Genomic DNA, 25,527 nt, shown 5'->3' on the forward strand with positions numbered 1-25,527 from the left:
CGCTGATCCGAAGGCAGGAGCCAGGTACTTATCCTGGTCTCCCATGGGGTGCAGGGTCCAAGCCCTTGGGCCATCCTCCACTGCACTCCCTGGCCACAGCACAGAGCTGGCCTGGAAGAGGGGCAACCAGGACAGAATCCTGTGCCCCGTTTGGGACTAGAACCCGGTGTGCCGGCGCCGCAAGGCTAGTGAGCTGCGGCGCCGGCCTAGTATGCAGTTTTAAAATTTAAAATGTATGCAAAGTTTTAAACTAATAGGATGAACAAAGGTATCCTTAACATTTTGCTTATTTGCCCTATCTGTATGATAATTTTTTTTTTTTTTTTTACTGGCCACAGCGCCAGCCCCGAGGCTGTAGTATTTGAACCCTCGCTATCTTCTTTCCCCTCTAAATAGCCACGCAGTAAGATCCTACACACGTCATTCCAGCCCAGTCCAGGGCCTTGTTCCACAGCTCAAGCCAATCAGCTGTGGAATTTAGCATGGCCGCAGAGGTGATGCAGACGGCTAGTGCAGTCCTTTGGCTGAGAATTAGCAAAAGCTACAAATCAGGAGTTTTCCGCCCGTTCACCGGCACACACAGGCTGCCCCTGTGCTGTTCGGCGCGTGCTGTTTTCCGCACCACGTCGTAACTGGCCTTTCCCGGCAGGTCCAACTTGGAACCAGAGAGTGGTTAACAGGTGTGGGAGGCCCCAGGCTGGTCCCCCCCGGGGGCGGGGCTTGGACGCGGGCTCCGCCCCCTACGCGGCGCGCGTGGTCCCGCTGTGTGCGCGCGCAGCTACGGCTCCGACCGGCGCGCTTTGCTGGCGCTCCTGCCGCCAATGGTGCTTCTCGGGAAAGCCATGGCCAGTAAGTGGCGCGGCCTGGCGTGGCCGCTCAAGCTCGCGACAGTGAGGAGGCTTTGGCGCGGCGTCGGTGGACAAACAGCCGCCTCCTCCTTCAGTCTCATCGTCCCCGCCGCGCCTGCGGCCTGCCCGGACGCGATTGTCCTCCGGGCTCCGGCGACCTGAGTTGCTTCCGGACCGGCAGCGGCGCGAGATTACCGGGCCTGGGGACTTGCGGTTCTCGGCGTGTGGGTTGAGGGAGGTGTTGGAAATCGGAGGCCCGTACGCGCCAGTTCATGGCCTTCCTCCCAAGAACAGACCAAGAAGGTGCCCCGGGGGACTTCCTTTCCAGCTCACTGTCCTGCTCCGGAGTTTGGCTTGAGAGGTTGCTGTGCCAGTTATTTTGTCCGGTGACTTTGTGCAGCTTCCCCTCTGCCTCTAAGTTCCTCGTCTGTAAATTGGTGTTAATGATACTTCACAGACGTTTATGTGTGGGGGGAAAAATGTTATCCCATAGCGTTCTAGTCTTTTTGACCCCCTTGGTTAGAACAGTTTTTTAATGTTTATTATTATTATTATTTTTAATGTTTATTATTATTTAGGGGGAGAGAGAGATACCCCAACCCCTGGTTCACTTCCCAAATATCTGTAGGAACTCAATGCAGATCTCCCACGTGGGTGACAAGGACTCAATGGCTTGATCTATCACCTGTTACTTCCCAGGGTGCATTGGGAGGAAGCTGGAGAGGAGCCCACAGGTAGTATGGAACCAGGCTTTCCCATATAGGACACAGGCATCTTTTTTTTTTTTTTTTTTTTTTTTGATAGGCAGAGTGGACAGTGAGAGAGAGAGACAGAGAGAAAGGTCTTCCTTTGCCGTTGGTTCACCCTCCAATGGCCGCCGCGGTCGGCGCGCTGCGGTCGGCGCACCGCGCTGATCCAATGGCAGGAGCTAGGAGCCAGGTGCTTTTCCTGGTCTCCCATGGGGTGCAGGGCCCAAGCACCTGGGCCATCCTCTACTGCACTCCCTGGCCACAGCAGAGGGCTGGCCTGGAAGAGGGGCAACCGGGACAGAATCCGGCGCCCCAACCGGGACTAGAACCCGGTGTGCCGGCGCCGCTAGGCGGAGGATTAGCCTATTGTGCCGCGGCGCCGGCTGGACACAGGCATCTTAACCACTTAGTCCACCCTGCCTTGGTAAGTCCCAATGTTACATTAAGAAGAGTGTTAGCCTATCCCGGGACCTTGACAGCCATTGTGTCTTATTTTACAAATGAAGAGAATTGTAATCAGAATTGAAAACCTGAGGTTCTTGTCTAGCTTGTATGCCAATGGAAGCATGCAGATAACGATTTGAAGTGTAAGCAGAGAAGAATATAATTGGTTGGCCAAGCCAGGAGCAAGATTGCCTTGCAACCTAGTACCAGGCTCCCTAAACAGGCAGAAGTTACAGATTTCGTAGAGCGTGTTTCTAGGGAAATTATCCATGTTAAGTTTATGGAGAGTTCAAGAAGGGTTATTTAATAGGGAGTATGAACGGTGGGCATTTGGCACAGTGATTGACGTTGCTTGGGATGCTCACATTCCGTATCAGAGTACCTGGTTAGAATCCTGGCTCTGGACTTCTGATCCAGCTTCCTGCCAATGCCCGCCCTGGGAGGCAGCATGTGTTGGCTGGAGTACTTGGATCCCTGCCACCCATGTGGGAGACCTGGATTGAGTTAAGGGCTCCTGGCTGTTGTGGACCTATTGGGAGTGAAATAGCAAATGGAAGATCTCTGTCTCTCTCTTTCAAATAAAAAATGGAAATAAAAATGAAAAAATAGATAAATGCAAACACTAAAAGGAGCCAGCACACCTGCTCTGTGAGTTACCGTATATGTTGTGTGCATTCCATGTTCATCTGAGGATGGAGATCTGACTGTAATGAGGGGTTGGTCTTGGTTTCTCTGCATGAGAAGGATGAGGGTGAGGGTACCATCTGGCTGTGTGCAGGCTGCTCAAGCCAGCCATGGCTAGATGGGGTCTTGCAGCTTCCTGATAAGAAGTGTGGGATGCTGAGCTGGGTCCGGTCATCCACCGTACGTCTTAACTGCAAGAACACTTGCTTATTCTCAACTTGAGTGTAGTTAAGTTTCAGTTATTTTTTTTCCGAAGGGGGCTGTTTCATATCTGATCCTCAGCATGGAGGAGCTCCCCTGTGGGAGGTGCCCTGCTGCGGGACCTCTGTGCAGCAGGTGTTTTGCAGAAGGTTGGGCAGTCCCACACTTGGATCTGGACCCCTGCCCTTGTGGGTAGGAAAGGGGAGCCCCATCCTCACAGCCATGGTGAGCTTTCTGTTCTCTCCCTCAGAGACGAAGCCCAGCTTCTGAGTTCTGGGGGAGACTTTTAGTGGGTTTGTGTGGTGTTCTGGTCACAGCTCCAGGATCTCTTTGCTTCAAAGTAATCCCAGCTTTTGTTTTAGTTTTCATTCAGATCCTGTATTCAGGGGGAAGTTTGGCTTGTCTCGCTGTATTTAAAATAGACCACAGAGGGGGACATCTGAATTTTCCTACTTTTGGACTTAACCCTAAAGAGATCTTTATAAAAGGGCAGGGTTTGTCAGCGTTTTCTCTCCTGGAGACATCTGCACTGTTAACGGAGACCCCAGAAATCTAGCTGTGTTGCTGTGATATCCAGACTTTGGACCACAGGTCGAGGTCAGGCATTAGGGCCATTACTAATAATTGTGCGAGCAAGAACTGTGCACTTAGCAGGCTCCAGGCAGGACCCAGAAACCACACCAGTACCTTGAAAGGGGAAATTGTATGTAAAGCATTGCTAATTGATTAACGATGGTTTCTGTAGGAGGCAAAAGGGAACTGCGAAGTATATAGGAAGAGCAAATACAGGGGCGAAACTACTATTTAAGGAAGGAATGAACTTTGTTAACTGCCTAGGGACACACTGTAATTAGGCACCACTACCAGATTTCTGCTCCATCAGCAGCTGGATGGATTTGCTGAGTCCCAGGCAGTGGTGGGGAAGTTGAGACAGGGATCTCCCCTTCCCATGGGCCCACTGTCCTGAGTTCACAGTGGGTGAACAGCTCAGGGATTAGACTTTTGGCACTAGGTGGTGTCTAGATTAGGGGTGAGTAGGAGACCCAAGATCATGGGACAGGACCATATTGAAATCCAGTGTTTTTACTTCAAGCCATGTTCTCATTTCATTTCCCACACTACATAGTAAGAATGGACCTGCCTAGCCCTCAAGAATCTTGTGCCTGGCATGGGGCTTTGCCTGTGGGTGATGCTCTATCTCAAGGCTTCCAAGCCTTTTTGTTGGGGAGGGCTGTTTTGTGCATTGCAGACTCTTTAGCTGCATGCCTGGTTTCTATCCATTAGATACCAGTAGCACATCATGAGCTGTGATGATCAATACTTGTCCAAAACCTCCAGCTGTTTCCAAATGTCCCATGGGAAACAAAATTGCTCTCTATTTGAGAACCATGGCTCTGTCTGAAATCACGTTCTGACAACTCTTTACTTTTGTCCTTGTCCTCAGCTTTCCGCTTGGCCCTTATCCAGCTTCAAGTTTCTTCCGTCAAATCAGACAATGTCACTCGAGCTTGTAGCCTTGTCCGAGAGGCAGCAACACAAGGAGCGAAGGTAGTCTCTCTGCCGGTAAGTGTGGAGTCCCCCATCCCTTCCTGGACACTGTGGACTCAGAAGGATAGTGTTTGCTAGCTCTAGTTGTCCTCTTGAGTCTTTGGATTCAGCACTACCCTTTGGAGCTCAAGATTGTTCATGTTTTTCTGGAAGATGACCTTAGCAAGGGGAGATGTGTCAACATGAGTCTAGGTCTTGAATTTAGCATCGTCTGTTCTGTTCAGATGAGGCAACCAGGTTCCTAGTACATTGAAGTGTGGGGAGCAACTGGGAGCAACTCGGACTAGACTAAGTTACTGGAATTAAGACTTATTCTATGCATCTGCTCTCCCACAATATGGCGCTGGGAGAGAAGAAAACAGCTTCTACGCAGCTGCCTCCAGTTCAGCCAATAAACTGTAGGACCTGCTCCTGATTGGAGGAGAGCAGCGTACTCGGCGTGTGGGCAGCCGAGTTGGGATTGGCAGAGGAGGACTATAAAGGAGGAGAGAGACGGCATGCACCAGGAACATCTAAGGGGAACACCTGTGCAGCCCCCGAGAGAGCCGGCCGGCGGTGTGCCGCTCCCCTGCGGAAGTGGGGAAAGTGGCCAGGGGGAACCGCCCTTCCACGGAGGTGGAAGGGACAGTAGCCAACCCGGGAAAAACCAGCAGCAAACCCGGGGAGGGCCGAGCAGACAAAAGAACAGCGCAGGGTCCTGTGTCGTTCCTCCACGAAGAGGGGGAGCGACATTGAAGGACTTAAGCTACAATACACAGTGCGTGGATACCTACTTTGTTCCTCATGTAATTTAGTCTTTTGGAAGACTTAATTGAACATTTAGGAAGCCTGGGGTGTCTTGAAGCCAGTAGGACTCAGGATCTCTTGTCATAGGTTAGTTCTTGAACAAAGAACCGACTGACAGTTACACCACATTGGTTTGTCAGCAGGTACAGAGTTAGCTCCGGATAACAGGTACTTTTCCACATGCCTTACGGGGATCAGTGGGAGGAATTATTCCATATGGCACCCCTTCCTCCTTGCTGTGGAGAGGAGGCAGCCCTTTGCATACCCTGTCTTGATTGGGGGTTTTTCAGGTCCATCATGTAGTTTTAGTCAGGCTCTAGCCAGTCACAGGAATCTATAGATGGGAGCATGAGATCTTAATGTTAATCCAGTCTTCCTTATGGTGCCAGTCATGGGACTCTGTCTTGGAATAAAGCCCAGGAGTGGAATGAATACCTGAATTCTATATATGCCTACTTCACTGACTGGTTAACAAGCATCTTGTACAAGCTGGTGATCTTGGCTTAAGTTCCCTAGCACAGAGCCTGTTACATGGGTGATCTCATTAAATACAGATGGAGTCAATTATAGCTGAAGTTTACTGATTTTTGCCATTTGTTTTCTGATATGTCAGAGAGCTATGGAAGGCAAACACTCCAAGTGGGTAAGAGACTTCCTAGAATCAAAATGATAGGGCTGGAATTTTGAAACAGTTCATCTTGCTAGTAACTTGAACTTCTGTGGCTTTCAAAGCTTTTTCTGCTTTTTTCATACATGGACTTTATTGCTTTACATAGTAAATTAATACTATAATTCTGAAGGGCAAGCAAACGGTGTAATGATTAAGATACTGCTTATGATGCCCATCCAGTGTCTGAGTAACTGAATCTGATACCTGCCTCTGACTCCTGATTCCAGTTTCCTGCTGATGTAGATCCTGGGAGGCACTGGTGATAACTCAAGTAACTGAGTCCCTGCCACTCACGTGGGAGACCTGGGTTGTGTTCCCTGCCCTCAGCTTCAGTCTGCTCAACCCCAGCTTCCAGGCATTTAAGGAGTGAACCAGCACAGAGGAACTCTGTCTTCTCTCTTCTCTCTTCTCTCTTCTCTCTTCTCTCTTCTCTCTCCTCTCTCCTCTCTCCTCTCTCCTCTCTCCTCTCTCCCTCTCTCTCTGTTTCTCTAATAAATAAGTTGTAAAAATCATGGAATTTCGAGCTCATGGATTAATACTAATGCTGAGAGTCATGTGAGTAGGCCCTTTCTGTCGTGTAGCTTAGATGCCCACGGTGGGGAACTCATTGTACTCCTACAGACTGGAGCCAAATCTAGCCTCCGCCAGGGTCACCTGTATCTTCTAGCCTCCCATGGGGTGGTTGCCTAGTCCTAACTGTGGGTACAGGCTCTTTATTCTAGGGATATCAGTATTTTTCTTAGCTATGTGGGTATTTTTTAAAGGTAGATTTATTTATTTGAAAGGCAGAGTTACAGGGAGAGAGATCTTCCATCTGCTTGTTCACTCCCCAAATGGCCGCAACAGCCAGGACTAGGCCAGACCTAAGTCAGGAGTCAAGAGCCTCTTCTGGGTCTCCCAAGTGGGTGCAGGGCCCAAACACTTGGGCCATCCTCCACTGCTTTCCCAGGCACATTAGCAGGGAGCTGGATCAGAAGTGGAGCAGCCAGGACTCAAACAAGAGCCTATACGGGTTGCCAGTGTTGCAGATGGCAGCTCTACCTGCTGCACCACAGCTCCTGTCCCCTTAGCTCTGTTTTATCCCTTCAAGTGGTAGTAGAGCTGGAAGCAGCAGCTCTACCTTCTTAAAGCAGAACTTTACAATGGGTTAGGTGTTTCAGTATTCTTTTTCCGTTTTCTCTGCCATCGTTATTCTAGGAATGCTTTAATTCTCCATATGGCACAGATTATTTTCCTGAATATGCAGAGAAAATTCCTGGTGAATCCACACGAAGGCTTTCTGAAGTAGCAAAGGAATGCAGCATATATCTCATTGGAGGTAACTTCCTGTTTGCGAATGGTCTGAACATTAAAAATGATTGAATGATTTTTGTTGTTACATTTAAACTATGAAACACAATTCAGCTGTTGAAAAGAATGAAGTAGATCAATATATAGTCAGGTGGAAATATCTTCAAGACATACTGTTAAGTGCAAAAAAAGGAAGTTCAATATAATGTGAACAGTTTTCCCATTCATGTTAGTCCTCCACACAGAGGAAGGCAGTTGGCCTGCCATATCTACAGCTTCTGCATCTGCAGCTCAGCCAACTGTGGATTGAAAAGATTTGGGGGGAAGAATTGCATCTGTACAGAATTAATTTCTTTTTCTTTTTTTTTAAGATTTTTATATTTTATTTGCAAGTTAGAGTTATATGGAGGGAGAAGATGCAGAGAGAGAGAGAGAGAGAGAGAGAGGTCTTCCATCCGATGGTTCACTCCCTAATTGGCCGCAACAGCCGGAGATGTGCCGATCTGAAGCCGAGAGCTTCTTCCGGGTCTCCCACATGGCTGCAGGGGCCCAAGGACTTGGGGCATCTTCTACTGCTATCCCAGGCCATAGCAGAGAGCTGGATTGGAAATGGAGCAGCCAGGTCTCGAACCGGTGCCCATATAAGGTGCCGGGGCATTAACCCACTGTGCCACAGTGCCAGCCCCCAGAATTTATTTCTTATACTTCCTAAACAATACAACTATTTATAGAACATTAACATGGTATTAGATGTTACAAGTAACGTAGAGATGGTTTAAGGCACCTCGGAGGATGTGCCTATGTTCTATGCAAATACTACACATTTTATATAAAGGGCTTGAGCATATGTGGAATTTGGTCTCTTCAGAACCAATCTGCAGATACCATGTGATGACTGTATTTTTGTACGTGGGTATACGAGGGTACCTTAAAAACCTCATGAAAGGGGAGTTAAAAGATAACATTTATTTTGGTGCAGAACAGTTTTGAAATCCATGAATAATCTTTTCAGAATACATATTTGCCATGAACTTTTGGAACACCCCTGTACACATGAATTTCAAAATTTCTTTGCACCCAAAGAAACTGATCTTCTAATTCCAGTATTCATGAACGTTTTTGTTTTTTAGATTTATCTATTTATTTATTTATTTGAAAGAGTGACAGAGAGAGAGAGAGATCTTCCATCTCCTGGTTCACTCCCCGGATGACTGCAATAGCCAGGGCTGGACCACGCTGACCCATCTGTAGAAGTACATTCACCAAACTGACAGTGACAATTCTCCCTCGAGAAAGAGTAGGGGTAGGGGCAGGTAGAAATGTGGAAAGATTAATTGTTTCTGTCCTTTATTATACTACTATGGAATTGAAAAAACATTTTCATAGATGACACATGAAAGTAGTTTTATATTTGTGCTTTTGAAATAGATTTTAAAATGTTTTATTTGCTTAAATAAAAACTAAGCACAGTAGAAGTGTTCTATAGGTACACTTAATTCTGTATTCTGAAATATTAAGGATTTAGAAATGATTGACGTGGGGAAATGAAGGCAAAGCAGAAACCTAGAGGTGGAACTGCACTCTATGGTGGGAGGGCTTGTGATTTAACATTCTCATTCTGGGGACTTCTGGGATACAGTTTTGTTGTAGTGAATTTAAGTTGAGCAACAGGCAATTCTTGATTTTGCACTAATGTTACAGATTAAGTGTTGCTCAAGATCATGGCTCAATTTCAGGAACAGCTGGTTATTTGTTAAACCTGTCTTTGGCATCTGACCTAGTTTGTTTGGTTTTTTTTTGACAGGCAGAGTGGACAGTGAGAGAGAGAGAAAGGTCTTCCTTTGCCGTTGGTTCACCCTCTAATGGCCGCCGCGGCCGGCGCGCTGTGGCCAGTGCACCGCGCCGATCCGAAGCCAGGAGCCAGGTGCTTCTCCTGATCTCCCATGGGGTGCAGGGCCCAAGCACCTGGGCCATCCTCCACTGCACTCCCTGGCCACAGCAGAGAGCTGGCCTGGAAGAGGGGCAACCGGGACAGAACCTGGCGCCCCGATCAGGACTAGAACCTGGTGTGCCGGTGCTGCAAGGCGGAGGATTAGTCTATTGAGCCGTGGCGCCGGCCTTGTGTTTTTTTTTTTTTTTTTTTTTAAGATTTTTACTTATGTATTTGAAAGGTACAGCTACAGAGAGAGGGAGAGACAGAGAGAAAGGTCTCCCCACCCACTGGTTCACTCCCCAAATGGCTGCAATGGCTGGAGCTTAGCTGATCCAAAGCCAGGGGCCAGGAGCTTCTTCGGGTTCTCCCGAAGAAGAGGTGCAGGGGCCCAAGCACTTGGGAAGCTTTCCACTGCTTTCCCGGGCCATAGGCAGAGAGTTGAAGTGGAAGAGGAGCAGCCAGGACATAAACTGGTGTCCATATAGGGTGTTGGCGCTGCAGGCAGAGGCTTAACCTACTATACCACAGTGCCGGCCCCTGACCTAATTTTTTTAAAAGATTTATTTTGTTTATTTAAGAGGCAGAGTGACAGAGTGAGACAGGGAGGAAGAGGGAGAGACAGAGCAAGCAAGAGAACATGTCCACCCATTGGTTCCCTCCCCAAATGTCTGCAATGGGCAGGGCCAGGCCACGCTAAAGCTAGGAGCCCGAAACTCCATCCAGGTGTCCCACATGGGTGGCAGGGACCCAAGTATTTGAGTCCTCGTCTGCTGCTTTTCCAGGTGCATTAGCAGGGAATTGGATTGGAAGCAGAGCTGCTGGCACTGGAACCCGTATTGTGATATGGGATGTCAGCGTTGCAGGCGGTAGCTTAAGCAACTGTGGCACAACACTTGTCCCAGCATCTGACCTGATTATACCCCATCTGCACTCTGAAGTTTTTCTCTGAAAGATCATTTTTAAGAACAAACATTAAGAAACCCTTGGAAGATAGTACATTTTTTTGTTACACACATGACAATTATTCAAACATTTATTCAGTCGTCACAAGAAGAACTGCTGTGTTCTTTTTTCTTCTCAATGTTTTGTGTGCCTGTACATTTCTTCTCTCAATAAAAGGCTCCATCCCTGAAGAAGATGCTGGGAAATTGTATAACACCTGTGCTGTGTTTGGGCCTGATGGAACGTTGCTGGTGAAGCACAGGAAGGTAAGTAGGGAATGTAGCAAGTCTCACCTGGCAAAAGTTGGCTCTGAAGTCCCCGATCCCTCTCCTTATGTAGTGCATGGTAACGTCAGCCTTTTATCTTACTGGCACAAGTGGCTATATTTGGCCATTTGCATTTTTTACATAAATTTTAGGCTCACCCTGTCAATTTCTGCAAAGGAACAACCCACATGAATTTAATTAGGATTTTATTGAATATGCAGAGACTAATTTCGAGAGAGTTGACATTTTTACTCCAGGATTCTTATTATTGTTTTTAAACCTATATTGTCTTTATATTTATCTTGCAGACAGCATATATTTCAGTCTTACTTTTTATTCATTTTGACAATTTCTGCTTTTAACTGGAGTGGTTAATTTATATTTAAAGTAATTATTGATGCGGTTAGATTTAATTTTTTTTAAATTTTTTTATTGTTAATTTTTTTTTTTTTTTTGACAGGCAGAGTGGACAGTGAGAGAGAGAGAGAGAGAGAGAGACAGAGAGAAAGGTCTTCCTTTTGCCATTGTTTCACCCTCCAATGGCCGCCACGGCCGGCGCGCTGCGGCCGGCGCACCGCACTGATCCGTGGTAGAAGCCAGGTACTTATCCTGGTCTCCCATAGGGTGCAAGGCCCAAGCACTTGGGCCATCCTCCACTGCACTCCCGGGCCACAGCAGAGAGCTGGCCTGGAAGAGGGGCAACCGGGACAGAATCCGGCTCCCCGACCGGGACTAGAACCCGGTGTGCCGACGCCACAAGGCGGAGGATTAGCCTAGTGAGCCACGGTGCCGGCCGATGTGGTTAGATTTAGATATGTAAGTACTTTATTCTTTTATCCTTTTCGGCATTCTTTTGGAGTAACTGAATATTTTTGGAATTCCATTTAAATATACCTATTAATTGCTTTATTTTCTTTTAAATTGTTGCCCTGGGAATTATAATATGCATCTTTAACTTGCCACAGTCTGGGTAATATTGTCATTGCTTCATACAAAATTTAAGAACATTACATTGCATAGGTTCATTTCCCACCTCCTGTTCTTTATCTTATACTTGTCTTATGTATTCCATTACAAATGTTATCAGTATTACATAGCAGTAATTTTTTATTTGTCATATTCTTTTACACAAATTAAGAAGAAAAATAAATCTGCTTACTCAAATGTTTACCACTTCTGATGTTTTTCTTTTCTTCCTGAAGATCCTAGTTCTCTTTGTTGACTTTTCCTTCAGGCAGAAAAACCTCCTGTAGCATTTTTGTGGTCAGGATCTGCTGCTAGCTGCTAGTTTTTGTTTATGAATATTTACTTTGCTTTCATTCTTGAATGATATTTTTGCCAAAATAGAATTCCAGGTTGATAGGTTTTTTTCCCTCTTAGAAGTTGTTTTTTTGTTTGTTTTCTGGTTTTTTTTTTTTTTTTTTTTTTTTTTTTTTTGACAGAGTGGACAGTGAGAGAGAGAGAGAGAGAAAGGTCTTCCTTTGCCATTGGTTCACCCTCCAATCGCTGCCGCGGCCAGTGCGCTGTGGCCGGCGCAATGCGCTGATCCCATGGCAGGAGCCAGGTACTTATCCTGGTCTCCCATGGGGTGCAGGACCAAACCACTTGGGCCATCCTCCACTGCACTCCCTGGCCACAGCAGAGAGCTGGCCTGGAAGAGGGGCAACCGGGACAGAATCTAGTGCCCCGACCGGGACTAGAACCTGGTGTGCCGGCGCCGCAAGGCGGAGGATTAGCCTATTGAGCCACGGCACCGGCCAACTTCTTTAATCTGCAAGCTTAAAAATCTTTGTTTATACTTGGGAAAATTTTGAGATATTATTTTGTTAAGTACTTTTTCTGCCTCATCCTCTTCTTCTGGGCCTTTAATTGTATGTTACATTTTTAAAAATTTTCCAAAGTCATTGAGGCCCTGGTAGGTTTTTTCCCTCCCCACTCTTTTCTCTCTTGTTTTACGGACTGGTTAGTTGCTGATGTGTATCAGGATTATTGGCTGTTTCTTCCATCATCTTCCATCTTCTGTAAATGAATCCAATGAGATTTTGAAAAATTCAGATATTGAAATTTTCAGTTCTAAAATATCCATTTGGTTCTTTTTTATAGTTTTTATTTTTTATCTTATATTTCCTATTTGTTCATTAAGAACACATTTTCTTTACATCCTAGAGCTTAGTTTTAATAGCTCCTTTACAGTCCTTGGTAATTATCACATTTAGGTCTTGTCAGGGTCTCTGTCCATTTGATTGCGTTTTCTTTGAATTCAGGATCATGTTTCTGCTTCTTTGGGTGTCTAGTAAATTAGGATTATATATTATAAAGATTCTAGAATTCTGTTACATTTTTCTGAAAACTATTGAATATTTTTGTTCCAGCAGATAGTTAATTTGGCTATGCTGAAATACCAAACTCTTAACTTCTTTGCAAGATTGGCAGCCACAGTAACTACTCTTTTCTTTCTTTCTTTCTTTTTTAAAATATTTTTATTGATTTTTTTTCAAAGAGTTACAGAGAGAGAGGAGAGACAGAGATCTTCCATCCTTTGGTTTGCTCCCCAGATGGCCCCAGTGGCCAGGGCTGGGCCAGCCCAAAGCCAGGAGCTTCTTCTGGGTCTTCCACTTGGGTGCAGGGAGCCAAGCACTTGGGCTATCTTCCACTGCTTTCCCAGGTGCATAAGGAGGGAGCTGGAAGTGGAACAATGGGGACTCATATGGGATCCCGGCGTTGTAGATGACAGCTTCACCTGCTATGCCACAGCACTGACCCCGCTACTCTTTCCTGTCTAAGCTTGTTTAGCCTTAGTAGAGTTTGGAGGCTGCCTTACTGACACTTAATTCATCCAGAGATTTGGACAGATTTGGTATATAGAACTTAAACACAGGGCTCTCCCTGCTTGGATTTCTTCTTTTAAAGATCCCCCTGCCAGCTGCTATGTAACTCTGCTTTGGTTTGTCAAGCCATTGTAATTGTGGGTAATTTTCACCGCCGTTTATAACACAACTAGGGTACTGCGTGACTTTAAAAGCTGAAAACAAATGGGAAATTCACCCAGTACTATTCCCTACTTCCATGTGGTGACTTCCTTTCAAGTATCCTTCAGTGCTTTATATAGTTACACATTTTAATTTGTCCAGAATTCATAGTGAAGCATGAGAAAGCTGGTCTGATGGGAGCTACTCTGCCTTTGCAGGAAGAAGAGCCAGGGCTGGGCTATTATCTGAACTCTTTGAAGTGTATCTTTTCAGTATTGACTTCCAGTTCATGAACGTGATATACATCTCTGTATTTATTAGGATTTCTTTACTTTCTCTTTGTAATTTTCTAGGTATGGTATTATGTATCATTTGTTACTTTTAGTTCTCACTTTTTTTTTTTTTTTTAAAAAGGGTCTCTGGCCGTTGTGGCCATTTGGAGAGTGAACCAGTAGATGGAAGACCGACTTCCCTCTCTCTTTCTCTCTCTCTGCCTCTCTGTAACTCTGCCTTATTTATTTGAAAGGCAGAGTTACAGAGAGGCAGAGAGAGAGAAAGAGAGAGGGAAGTCGGTCTTCCATCTACTGGTTCACTCTCCAAATGGCCACAACGGCCAGAGCTTGGCCAATCCGAACCAGGAGTCAGGAGCTTCCTCTGGATCTCCCACGAGGGTACAGGGCCCAAGGAGTTGGGCCATCCTCTACTGCTTTCCCAGGCCACAGCAGAGAGCTGGATCAGAAGAAGAGCAGATGGGACATGAACTGGCGCCCATGTGGGATGCCAGCACTGCAGGCTGCGGCTTTACCTGCTGTGCCACAGCACCGGCCCCTTACTTGTGTTTTTATACTTTCAGTTTCAGTTTCTTGCTAGTATATAGAAGTCCAGCTAGTTTTTAAAACATTGATCTTTCATAAAGCAATTTTGCTAAATTCATTCATTAATTCTTTTTTTTTTTTTTTTTTTTTTTGACAGGCAGAGTGGACAGTGAGAGAAAGAGACAGAGAGAAAGGTCTTCCTTTGCCGTTGGTTCACCCTCCAATGGCCGCTGCGGCCGGCGCGCTGCGGCCGGCGCACCGCGCTGATCCGGTGGCAGGAGCCAGGTACTTATCCTGGTCTCCCATGGGGTGCAGGGCCCAAGCACTTGGGCCATCCTCCACTGCACTCCCTGGCCACAGCAGAGAGCTGGCCTGGAAGAGGGGCAACCGGGACAGAATCCGGCGCCCCAACCGGGACTAGAACCCGGTGTGCTGGCACCTCTAGGCGGAGGATTAGCCTAGTGAGCCGCGGCGCCGGCCCATTCATTAATTCTAATAACTTACCTGCAGTGTTCTTTTTGTTTTGTCTTAGTTTTCTAGATACACAGTTATATCATCTGAGAATGACAGATTTAACTGTTTCTTTCCTATCTTTATACTTTTTACTCCTTTAATTTGCCTTGCTTTCTTTCAGTTCTCTGGTACAATGTTGAGTAGCGGTTGTCCTTGTCATGTTCCCACCCAGAGGGAAAGCTGTCAGTATTTCACCATTACATAAGATTTTTGTTTAGCTTTTTTTTTTTTCAGATACTCTCTATCAAATTTTTAAAATGTATTTATTTATTTATTTTGAAAGAGTTAGAGAGAGAGCGAGCAAGCTTCCATCTGCTGGTTCACCCCTCAAGTGGCCACAATGGCCTGGGCTGGGCCAGGCCTACCAAGGGCCAAGAGCTTCACCCAGGTCTTGCAGGTGGGTGCAGGGGCACAAGAACTTAGGGCATCACCCACTGCTTTCCTAGGAGCATTAGCACAGAGCTGGATTGGAAGTGGAGTAGCTGAGACTTGAACTGGTGCCCATATAGGATGCTGGTGCTGCAGGCAGCAGCTTAATCCCCTGTACCACAGCACCAGACCCTTTTATTGGATTTTTTTTTTTGACAGGCAGAGTGGACAGTGAGAGAGAGAGAGAGAGAGAAAGGTCTTCCTTTGCCGTTGGTTCACCCTCCAAAGGCCGCCACCGGCTAGCGCACTGCGCTGATCCGATGGCAGGAGCCAGGTACTTATCCTGGTCTCCCATGGGCTGCAGGGCCCAAGCACTTGGGCCATCCTCCACTGCACTCCCGGGCCACAGCAGAGAGCTGGCCTGGAAGAGGGGCAACCGGGACAGAATCTGGGCCCCTGACCGGGACTAGAACCCGGTGTGCCGGCACCGCAAGGTGGAGGATTAGCCTAGTGAGCCGCGGCACTGGCCTAGATTTTTAAATTTCTCTTCTAGAAAGAATTCTTTTCTCTTTTAAACTGTTTTCGTTTAAAGGCAGAGAGACAGATGAAGAGATATGATCTGTCTGCTGGTTCACTCCCCAAATGCCTGCACAGTATCTCCCACATAGGTGGCAAGGACCCAAGTAATTGAGCCGTCATCTGCTCCCCCCTCAGGTGTACATTAGCAGGAACCTGAATTGAAAGTGGTGTGGCCAGGACATGACTAGGCACTCCAGTAAGGGATGTGGGCATCATAAGCAGCAACCTAACTGCTGTGCAAACACCCACCTCCCATTTTGCTGTTTAAATCATGAACAGTTGGGGCCGGCACTGTGGCACAGTGGGTAAAGCCGCCACCTGCAGTGCTGGCGTTCCATGTGGGTGCCAGTTCGAGTCCCATCTGCTCTACTTCCAATCCAACTCTGCTATGGCCTGGGAAAGGCAGTGGAGGATGGCCCAAGTCCTTGGGTCCCTGCATCCATATGGAAGACCCGGAAGAAACTTCTGGCTCCTGGCTTCGGATTGGAACAGCTCTGGCCATGTGGCCATCTGGGGAGTGACTCAGTGGATGGAAGACCTCTCTCTCTCTTTCTCTCTTTGTAACTCTGCCTTTCTAATGATTAAATATTTTTTTAAAAAAATCATATAAAGTTGTAGTTTATCGGATGCTCATTATGCATTTCTTTAGATGATCATATAATTTTTCTCCTGTGTTGCTAATGTGGTAAATTATATCATTTGATTTTCTAATATTAAGCTAGCCACGTTTGCTTTCCTTAAATCCCAATTTGGAAGTGGTGCATTATTATTTTTATACATTGCTGGCTTTGATTTTGTGAAATTTTTACCTGTATTTCATGTCTACCCACTCTTCACCTCTCCTGCTAAATTTTCAATTTGATTCTGATTCTGGGAAGCCTTTATTTAACTTTTATTTTGAATAAAAAGCAAGACACTAATTGTTTGCCATGAGAAATCTAGACATTGATTCACATAGCAGATAGAAAATGGGGGCTGTAAGGCCGGCAGCATCATTTCTGCAGTTTCCTGTGGCAGGACTCATTTTGGTAAGATGTCAGCAGCTGCAGGGTAGATTATGGGCAGGTTGGAGGTGCTGTTTGAACACACTTGCTGCTAATCCCTTATGTGTTCATGCAAACATGTCTGTTACTGCCATGAACCCTGCTGGAAAGGAGGTAACCAAATCACTTATTTGTGATGCAGATCCACCTGTTTGACATTGATGTTCCTGGGAAAATTACATTTCAAGAATCTAAAACTTTGAGTCCTGGTGATAGTTTCTCCACATTTGACACCCGTACGTACCAAATAAATTACCTCTTTTAGCAATCCCAATAGAAGTGCAGATAGTCCTTTCTTTTTCTTATGTGTCTGTCTCCCACTTTTTTCACATAACCTGACTGAAAGATAGAGATGAGAAAAACAGTAGATCTGGAAAGTTGAGCTGAATGGACAACCAATTGGTTTAACATGATTTTGCTCTTTCATTTGGTTACAAGTCCCTGTGATGTATTCCAGCGTATTCTTTGAAGTCATGATTGAACATCTCTCGTTTAGATAATAAGCACTTGATCAGAATGACTTTCTCATCTCTGTTACAATGAGTAATGTCTTTATGAGATGAAATCCAAGTAGGAAGTGAGCTTATAAATTGTATTCATCCAGGCCTCCTGTGTTAATTTGTCCCTGTTAGGGTTTTTGATCATTAAGTCCTGGGGGCTTTTTCTTGCCACCATGCTAGAGGCACTGACTTTTCATTTGTATTTTTTCTGTTTGGAAACAGCTTACTGCAGAGTGGGCCTGGGTATCTGCTACGACATACGCTTTGCAGAGCTTGCACAAGTCTACTCACAGAAAGGTGAGGCATGCTATAATTGTGTTCTGTAACTTGGAGGTTTGGTTCTGGGCCAGTCTCTCTGGAGTTATGGGACCCTTTAGTACAAAAAGCTGGGAGAGGAATCTTAGCCTCACTATCTCCAGCCCCTTTACCTCCATCTAGCTTCTCGGACTTTTGTTGTATATCGATGACAGGATTTTCAGAAGTTGTAATTTAACATACCATGTTGGAACAGGTGATGGAGCTCAGTGGGTCACACCCCATATTAAAGTGCTTGGATTGAGTCCTGGCTCCTCCACTTCTGACCCAGCTTCCTGCTAATGTGCTTGAGAGGTGGCAGATTATAGCCGAGTACTGAGTTCCTGGCTCCTGGACTCCACCCGGCCTAGCTCTGGCTATTGTGGGCGTTTGGGGGGTGAACCAGTAGATGGAAGATCTCTTTCTCTGTGGATATGTGTCTGTCTCTCCCTCCCTTTCCCTCTGCCTTTCAAATACATACATGCATATATACATAAGTTCCTAACAAATAAATGAGTCTAATTCTTTAAAAAAAAATGTAGCTAAGGAAGGAGGCTTGCTCCTAAATGTCTAATGTATCCTTCGAGTGCTTCCTATTAGTGAGTTGGAAAGACTCACCTGGAACTCAGTAGGAACGAAGGAATGGCCTACACTCTCATGACTTAGTAGCTTTAAACTCTCACCACTTGGTAGCTTTAAACGTGGGTGTGCTAGAAATGTACTCAGCGACATCTTGGTCCAAGCAAGAAGTGTGCTAGTGTCTGGGAAGGGCGCCAAGCCAGGTTGAAAGTTCTGGGTCTGGCTCTAACTCTTCCCCATAATTGGCATGGTGCATTGGATCACTTGTTTTTCCTGTAGAGCCTTGTGGGTCTCACTTTAAGGATGATATGAAGATTAAGGAGAGAGAACTTATAAAGCCCCTTGTGTGATGCTCAACAAATATTAACATCCTTACTAGACTGCTGGGGATAATTCCAGTTTGTTATTTGACAAAATGAAGTGGGTACAAATAATCTGACTGCTAGTGCAGTAGAAGGTAGAAGTGCAGGGCCTCTGGGGCTAATAGTCTCTGAGCCTTATCAAAAAGCATTAAAGCAGTTAATTTGCCCCTAATTTCAGTGGAAAAGAATTATAAAACATGGCCCAAGACCATGTGGAGCTGACCATCTGGTGCTGAGAGAAGTGTGACTGACAGGTCTGTACTTCTTTAAAGTGCAGTCTCCTGTTATGATCTCAGGCATCAATAGCACTTCTCTTGCGTGTCCTATGTGTGTCTATATGTGTGTTTCTAAAGGAACTCAGAGCTATACTTCAATGCTGCTGCTACTGTGTGACTTGGCTGACATCTTTTTATGCTTGGGGAAGCTTGAGTTTGGCTCCTGCCAAGGAAAGAACAATAGGAGGGACTGGTGTCATTGATGTTCACCTCTGTCGTTCTTTGTCTTTCTGTCCCCAAGGCTGCCAGTTGTTGGTGTATCCTGGAGCTTTCAATTTGACCACTGGACCAGCCCACTGGGAGTTACTTCAGCGAGCCCGGTAGGAAAGGAGCGTCTGTGTTTCCTCTCTCTGCAAAGGTTCCTGGTTTGAGGGCAGTACCGGCCTTCCCCAAGTGGAATTCTGCTCTGCACCCAGATGCAGTTGGAAAGGGTGGCTCTACAGGAAGTGCTCCTGCGGCTGGGCACCTTCTCTCGGAAGCCATAGCCCAGCCTCGAGGATTTGGGGGACTGATTTTTGCATTTTTTAAGAGCATTCTTTGCATCAAGGGGGCAATTTTTCTGAGATTAGATATAGATTGGTCTCTCAAAAGACAGTTTCCAGGAACTTTTGTGGAGAAATGAAGCCCCAGAAGCTAAGGAGAAGGCAGGGGTCCTTTTAGCCTCACAGCCGTAGGGGAAGGTTTGTGGTCCTCACCCACTGACTGTGCCATTCAGATGACGGTGCTTATCCTACCCCATCCTCCACAGCTTTCCCACTGGCCTTGGGGAGGCTCTGCCAAAGAACGCATTGTAAGCTGTCGTTCTGCTGACCTGGAAACGCAGGCATTGCACAAGTCTCACTGGCATGTCATGAAGGGCAAATCACAGAAGTGATGTCACAGGGTGGGGAAGGGGAGTGGGACTGCGTGTGCCCGTGCAGTGTGCTCTACAAACCATGAAGTGCTGGTCAGAGAGGATGGTTTCTGTAAATTTTTTTAAAATTGAGGTACATTATACACAATGTGCTAATTCTAAGCATGCAGGTCAGTGAATTCGCGTGTGTATATAGAACATTTCCAGCCCCTTAAAATACTCCCTTCCCAATCGGTGATCTCCTCACTCTGCCCAGAGGTAGCCACCACTCTCAGTTTTAGAGATGATGGTAATTTATATTGGAAGGGAAAGAGGTATTTGACTGGTGACAGAGTAGAAGAGGGGTAGAGGTATATGGTACTATGCATGTTAATACATGTACAGGCCGGTCAAAAGCAAGAAAAGCTTAGAAGATACAGGGATAAACTGGCATGGATCAGTTGAGTGAGGCCAGAGGGCTCCCAGGAGAGGTGAGTTGCTGTGCCTGGTATACCTGGAATTCTTGTCTATTTTGAGATGATGTGAGTACAGCTGTTGGCATGAAAGTGCCACAGACAGCCCTGCAAGATGTATTGCTCCAGCAAGGCTGTTCTGTTCTCTCTGGCCACGTTGCCTTTAACCAGAGTCGCTGTGCCATCCTTTATGTGACAGGTGGCTTATGCCAGAGTTCTTGGCAGTGGAACTGTTGGCATGTTGGATTAGGTGGCTCTTTGTTGTAGAGGGCTGTTCTGTGCATTGTAATATGTGTAGCAGCATCCCTGGTCTGTACCAACTAGGTACCAAGGTCTCCAGACACTAGCGAATCTGATGTGCCAGTCACACTCAGTTGGGAACTGTTGGCTTATATAGTAAGATAGTTTTTGAAGAGAGGGTTCCATGGCTTTGGCTTCCTCTCGTATCTGAGTACAGACAGTCCCTGAATTACAGTGGTACAACTTACGGTTCTTCCACTTTACAATGGTGGAGAAACAACATACATTCAGTTAAAATTGTCCTTTGACTTTTGATCCTTCCTGGGTGAGCGCCATGCCTCACAATACCCGGTTGTGATGCTGGGCACAGCAGTGAGCCCAGCACTAGTTTAGTCACTAGACTAAACAACTGATGCTCTGCAGCGCGCAGTGTGCTAAGCTACCACACTGGATTGATCCGTGTATTAAATGCATTTTTTACTTAAGATGTTTTCTATTTATGATGGGTTTGTTGGAACTAACCCCATCATAAGTCGAGGAGTATCTGCACTGCTCTGTTTTCTAAAAGAAGGATCTGTGCACTTGGGGATAGAAAAATGTCACCCATCTGTAATGCATGCTTTACCTCTTTTCTGTCCATTGACTGCAGAGCTGTTGATAATCAGGTGTATGTGGCCACAGCCTCTCCTGCCCGGGATGACAAAGCCTCCTATGTTGCCTGGGGACACAGCACCATTGTGAATCCTTGGTGAGTGTGGAGAAATGAGAACAGGCTCGGGGGTGCTTGTGAGATGGAACATGGGCAGGTGGGTTGTTTGGCTCTGACCCACCTGCCCCCACCTCCCACTGCCCTGTCCCAGTATTGCCTCTCCCTGGGAAAAAGTTTCCATTTGAAAGCCAGATGAGGAGGAAATTGTCCTTCTCGCCTGATTGAGTACTTGGCCTTTGTCCTCTTCTGAGTCTCTAAGTGACTTTCTTTGTCAATCAGACTTGGATCCCATCTGGAAAATAAGGCAGCAGTTATAGGCTGGTGGTTTTAGTAAAAGAGGACTCCAGACTTTTAGCTGTGGTTAAAATTTAAGCTGTTGACTGGTCTTCGGGTAGGAATGAGTTCCAGGGGGAAGACTTTGCTCCCAGCATAATGATTAGAGGAGAGAGGATGGACTCATAAACAGAAACCGTGACTTTGTCCCTGGCAAATGGGTGAAGCATTTTATCACCCAGTGAAAGCAGCGTGTACATCTGCCCAGAGGCACATAGAGTCATACCTTAGTAAACATGCGCTCCGGTCTGCATCGTGCAGTTTACAACCTATCCTCACACACACGGTCCACCTGGTCGCTCCTTGAACTCGCAGGGACTTACCTTTATTGAGCTCAGTTCAGAGATAAGGTGACCAGAACTTTTGACTTTAGGACTTTTTGACTTCAGAACTTGGATTTATTCCACACCACTTCTCTGAACACACATGTGTGCATACACACACACAGATGCATTTCTACAATTTCAGGAAGAAGATACCAGTGACAAAACTGAGAAAGGTCAGGGCCAGTGTTGTGGCATAGTGGGTAAAGTGGCTTCCTGCAAGACCAGCATCCCGTGTGGGTGCTGGTTTGGGTCCTGGCTGCTTCACTTCCAACCTATCTCCCTGCTAATGGCTTGGGAAAGGCAGTAGAAGATGGCCCGAGCGCTTGGGCCCCTGCCACCCATGTGGGAGACCTGGAGGAAGTTCCTGGCTCCTGCCTTTGGCTTGGTCCAGCACTGGCTGTTGGGGCCATCTGAGGAATGAACAGTAGACAAAGGATCCCTCTGTCAGTCACTCTCTCTAACTCTGACTTTCAAAAAAATAAAAATAAAAAACTGAGAAGGGTTAAATATTCAGGGTCCATGTAGGCACTTTATTTCAACTTTATGGAATGTGAAGCTCAACCTGCATGACGGGGAGGCCTTGGACGATACAGCTTGTGAGAGAGTCTCAGCCTCCTGCAGGGAAGGTCTGGGAGAACTGGAAAGGTTCATGTGGCTTGCAGTTTTCCCTAAACTTGCTCAGGTTTCTGTGTGTAGATTTGCAGTCGGTGGCCTACCTTTGCCTCCTGGGCAGTGCTGCCCCACAGCCAGATCCCCTGATGGGCTCCTTCCTCCCTCCCTTCCCCCTCCCCTCCTCCTCCCCTCCCCCTCTTTTCCTCCCCTCCCTTCCCCTCCCTCCCCCCTCTCCCTCCCCTCCCTCCCCTCCCTCCCCTCCCTCTCCCTCCCTCCCCTCCCTCTCCCTCCCCCTCCCTCCCCCTCCCTCTCTCTCCCTCCCCCTCCCTCCCTCCCTCCCTCCCTCCCTTCCTTCCTTCCTTCCTAGCAGGGCTTGGGAGCACTTTGGCTTGTGTTGACATTGGGATGGGTTCCTGAAGTTAGCATAGACAGGAATATTTTAAGTGCCAGGACAAATGGCCAAGAATTAAAAAAAAGACACAACAACGACCACATACACACACACACACACACACACACACACACAAGGATCCAGCTAAATGGTATTAATGGTGAGGTTTATAGCTCATTTGTGCCAAACCTCTGTTTGTGACTGCCTGATAAACAGAACCAGTTACTATGTCCAGTTGTTTGTTATGTCAGTTACTTTGGAGAACTCTCCTCTCACTAGATACTATATCTGAATGCCTGCTCTGAGCCAAGAGACTAAGCCCTGGAAGTAGTTTTCCAGATCAGCCCCGCTCTGCTTTTGTGAGAGTGTCGCTATCTCCTAGTGTGGGGCTCCTGTCAGCATGTGGGTCATCTGCCCCTTCTACCCCAACCCTACAAGTTCACATCTTTCCCTGGGCTCTGAAGCTGAAACCCAGCAACACAGGGATCCAAGGATCACAGACGCAAGGGCTCTCGGGCCTGCCAAGGCCCAGCCTCACCACCCTCAGGTCAGGTGGCAGCCTGGCAGGCGAGAGGAGCAGACCCAGACTGCCCTTGACGCACGCTCATGGGGTAGAACACAGCTTAGCTTCCGACTGGGGATAAGTAGCCCCACCTCTAGATGATTATGGGGCTAGGATAGCTGCCATTTCCTAGCAGTTCGAAGTTCATAAAACACACTCCATAATATTCTAAGTCCTCACGGAGCTTTCATTTCCACCTTACACATCATGGAATGGAAATTCCAGATTACTTGCCATACAATTACAAAGCTACTTAAATGACTTATACCCCTGCCTTCTTATTACAAATCTCAGGTTCTTTCCCATTTGAGATGGGGAGGACAAACAGAGCTCCAGTATCAGGGAATTCACTCGTTCTCCTTGCCTGTTTTGCAGGGGAGATGTCCTAGCCAAAGCTGGCACAGAAGAAACAATCCTGTATTCAGACATAGGTAAGATTTTCCCTGACGCAGTTTAGGTGTCTGGTATCCCCACTGCTCTGGGGCCAGATTCCGTGGCTAAGCAGCTTCAGTCACTTGGAAGGGCTCCTTCATGCCCCTCCTCCTCTATGCTCCAGGAGATTCAAGGGTCTGGTTCTCTGGACATGCCCTGGGGGCTTTAGTTCAGGCTGAAATGTTTTGGTTTGGTTTGAAATTATTCCAGGGCCAGTGCCAGGCCATCTGTGCATCTAGACGAGACCAATGTTATGAAGTTACTTGCTAAAAAACCCCTCTGGTTGGTAAAGAGCTGTAAATTATTAATAGTATACTTTTCTGTTTTTACAGACCTGCAGAAGTTGGCTGAAATACGCCAGCAAATTCCCATTTTTAGGCAGAAGCGATCAGATCTCTATGCAGTGGAGATGAAAAAGCCTTAAGATTTATATTTCCAACATGTTGTGCAGCACGAAGATATGATTCTGCAACGCGATCAACTCCCTGTTGAATTCTTTAATGAAGATCCCTTTCGCTCTGTTGAGAGGATGGAGCCTTTATTAAATAGTTACACCATATTAAATAGTTACAAAGGACTCAGGCTGGCTGCAGAGAGCAGGAGGAAGGCTGGGCTCAGGAGCTCCTTCCGTGTTTATGTTGCCTCAGAGCAGTTTGAAGTATCAGATCTTGGAACCCTAGTGGTTAGTTCACCTGATAGAAATGTAATTTTGTCATGAACTTCTTATCCTACTCGTTGGAGCTGGATTCCATTGTCTAGAAACCTTGGTCTGGTGCTGTTATTTGCCTCCCTTTCGACCCCTGAGTAGCTATGGGAAGCAAGATGATAGGTTCTTGGAGTTTGCAAAAGGAAGAGGTAGGCCCTCCTTTCAAATTCAAGAAGGAGCTGGTGATTCAACCTGGACCCTCTGCTTTCCGAGGAGGACGGGGTCAACAGTGAGCCCCACAGGAGAATGCCAGTGTGGCACTGGGTGAAGGCAACATAGGATGAATCAGCATAGAGTTGAGTATATGAAAATCTTGTCTTTCTGGTTTTGCTTTTCTCTTTAATAATACTTTCTACCTCCACAGATAATCACTGACCATAGATTTTCTTTTTTGTCTCTGGATATTTTAATGCAATTAAAAATTTAGGACTCTAGTGAGTTTTTGTATATGTACATTAAGTTTGGTGGTGGACTCGAACAACCAGCTGTCTGAGAAAAAGCCCTGGTCTTGTAGTAGCAGTTGCTGATTTCTGCGATGTTACTGCTTCACCATGGCTGAGTTCAAGCTATCAGCCTGATACCTCTCAACAGAGAGCTGGAAATAGATGTGCGCAGTTGGTTCTTGTGAGCTGGTGCAATCCTACTATAGTGCACTACTGCTTTTATATATACGTATAGACATATTTTATATAGACATATGGACATTTACTGTTTTGGAAAATAAAACCGAAAAAGTGTTCAGACAAAAGATACATGAGTACACATTGCATCAGCTATAAGAGTGAAGATACCAGGTGCATTTAACTTCTGGAAAATAGCACCATCTACTCAGTGAAAAAGACAAAGGACTTTTTAAAAATGTGTATACAATTTGATAAAATTTGTATACAATTTGGTAAAACACACATAGATAACATAGCTACCATCCCCTAAAGTTTCCTTGTGCTCTTTTATAATCTCACTGGTTATTCATCTATCCCAAAGTAACCACTGATAACTTTCATCACTGTAGATTAACTTGCACTTCCTAGAATTAAGTAAAAAGGGATCATGCCATATGCACCTCTTAATGCCTTCTTTCCCTCAGAATTATTTGGAGATTTACCTGTGTGTGTATTAGTAATTCATTCCTTTTCACTGCTGAGTTGTATTCCATTGTAAAGCTATGCCATACTTTGTTTATCCACTTACCTTTTATGGACATTTGGGTTGTTTCCAGTTTGGAGCTATTACCAATAAAGCATCTAGAATC

The 25,527-nt window shown here is 46.2% G+C and overlaps 1 protein-coding gene across 3 annotated transcripts; it reads left to right on the forward strand.

Moving 5' to 3' along the window:
- Positions 1-707: 707 nt before the first annotated feature.
- On the forward strand, positions 708-25,527 carry NIT2 (nitrilase family member 2). 3 transcript variants are annotated; one of them, XM_008267041.4, is made up of 10 exons: positions 708-849; positions 4,371-4,489; positions 7,128-7,248; positions 10,273-10,361; positions 16,792-16,885; positions 17,372-17,446; positions 18,901-18,979; positions 20,854-20,952; positions 23,513-23,568; positions 23,902-25,527. In XM_008267041.4, the coding sequence occupies exons 1-10, from the start codon at positions 822-824 to the stop codon at positions 23,991-23,993; spliced, it is 852 nt and encodes a 283-aa protein (XP_008265263.2). In that variant the 5' UTR covers positions 708-821; the 3' UTR covers positions 23,994-25,527. The 3 variants fall into 3 exon arrangements, with proteins under 3 accessions (XP_008265263.2, XP_017202644.2, XP_051675119.1); XM_017347155.3 differs by having other exon boundaries at positions 767-1,151; XM_051819159.2 differs by lacking the exon at positions 23,513-23,568 and having other exon boundaries at positions 827-1,151.

This window comes from Oryctolagus cuniculus, chromosome 4 (genome assembly GCF_964237555.1).
Source record: "Oryctolagus cuniculus chromosome 4, mOryCun1.1, whole genome shotgun sequence".
In the NCBI taxonomy this organism is placed as follows: Eukaryota; Metazoa; Chordata; class Mammalia; order Lagomorpha; family Leporidae; genus Oryctolagus; species Oryctolagus cuniculus.

Coding starts and splice junctions, on each gene's coding strand:
- NIT2 (XM_017347155.3), top strand. CDS start 1,121: ATGGCCTTCCTCCCAAGAACAGACCAAGAAG. Junction 17,447..18,900: donor ACAAGTCTACTCACAGAAAG/GTGAGGCATGCT, acceptor TCTGTCCCCAAG/GCTGCCAGTTGTTGGTGTAT. Junction 18,980..20,853: donor GAGTTACTTCAGCGAGCCCG/GTAGGAAAGGAG, acceptor CATTGACTGCAG/AGCTGTTGATAATCAGGTGT.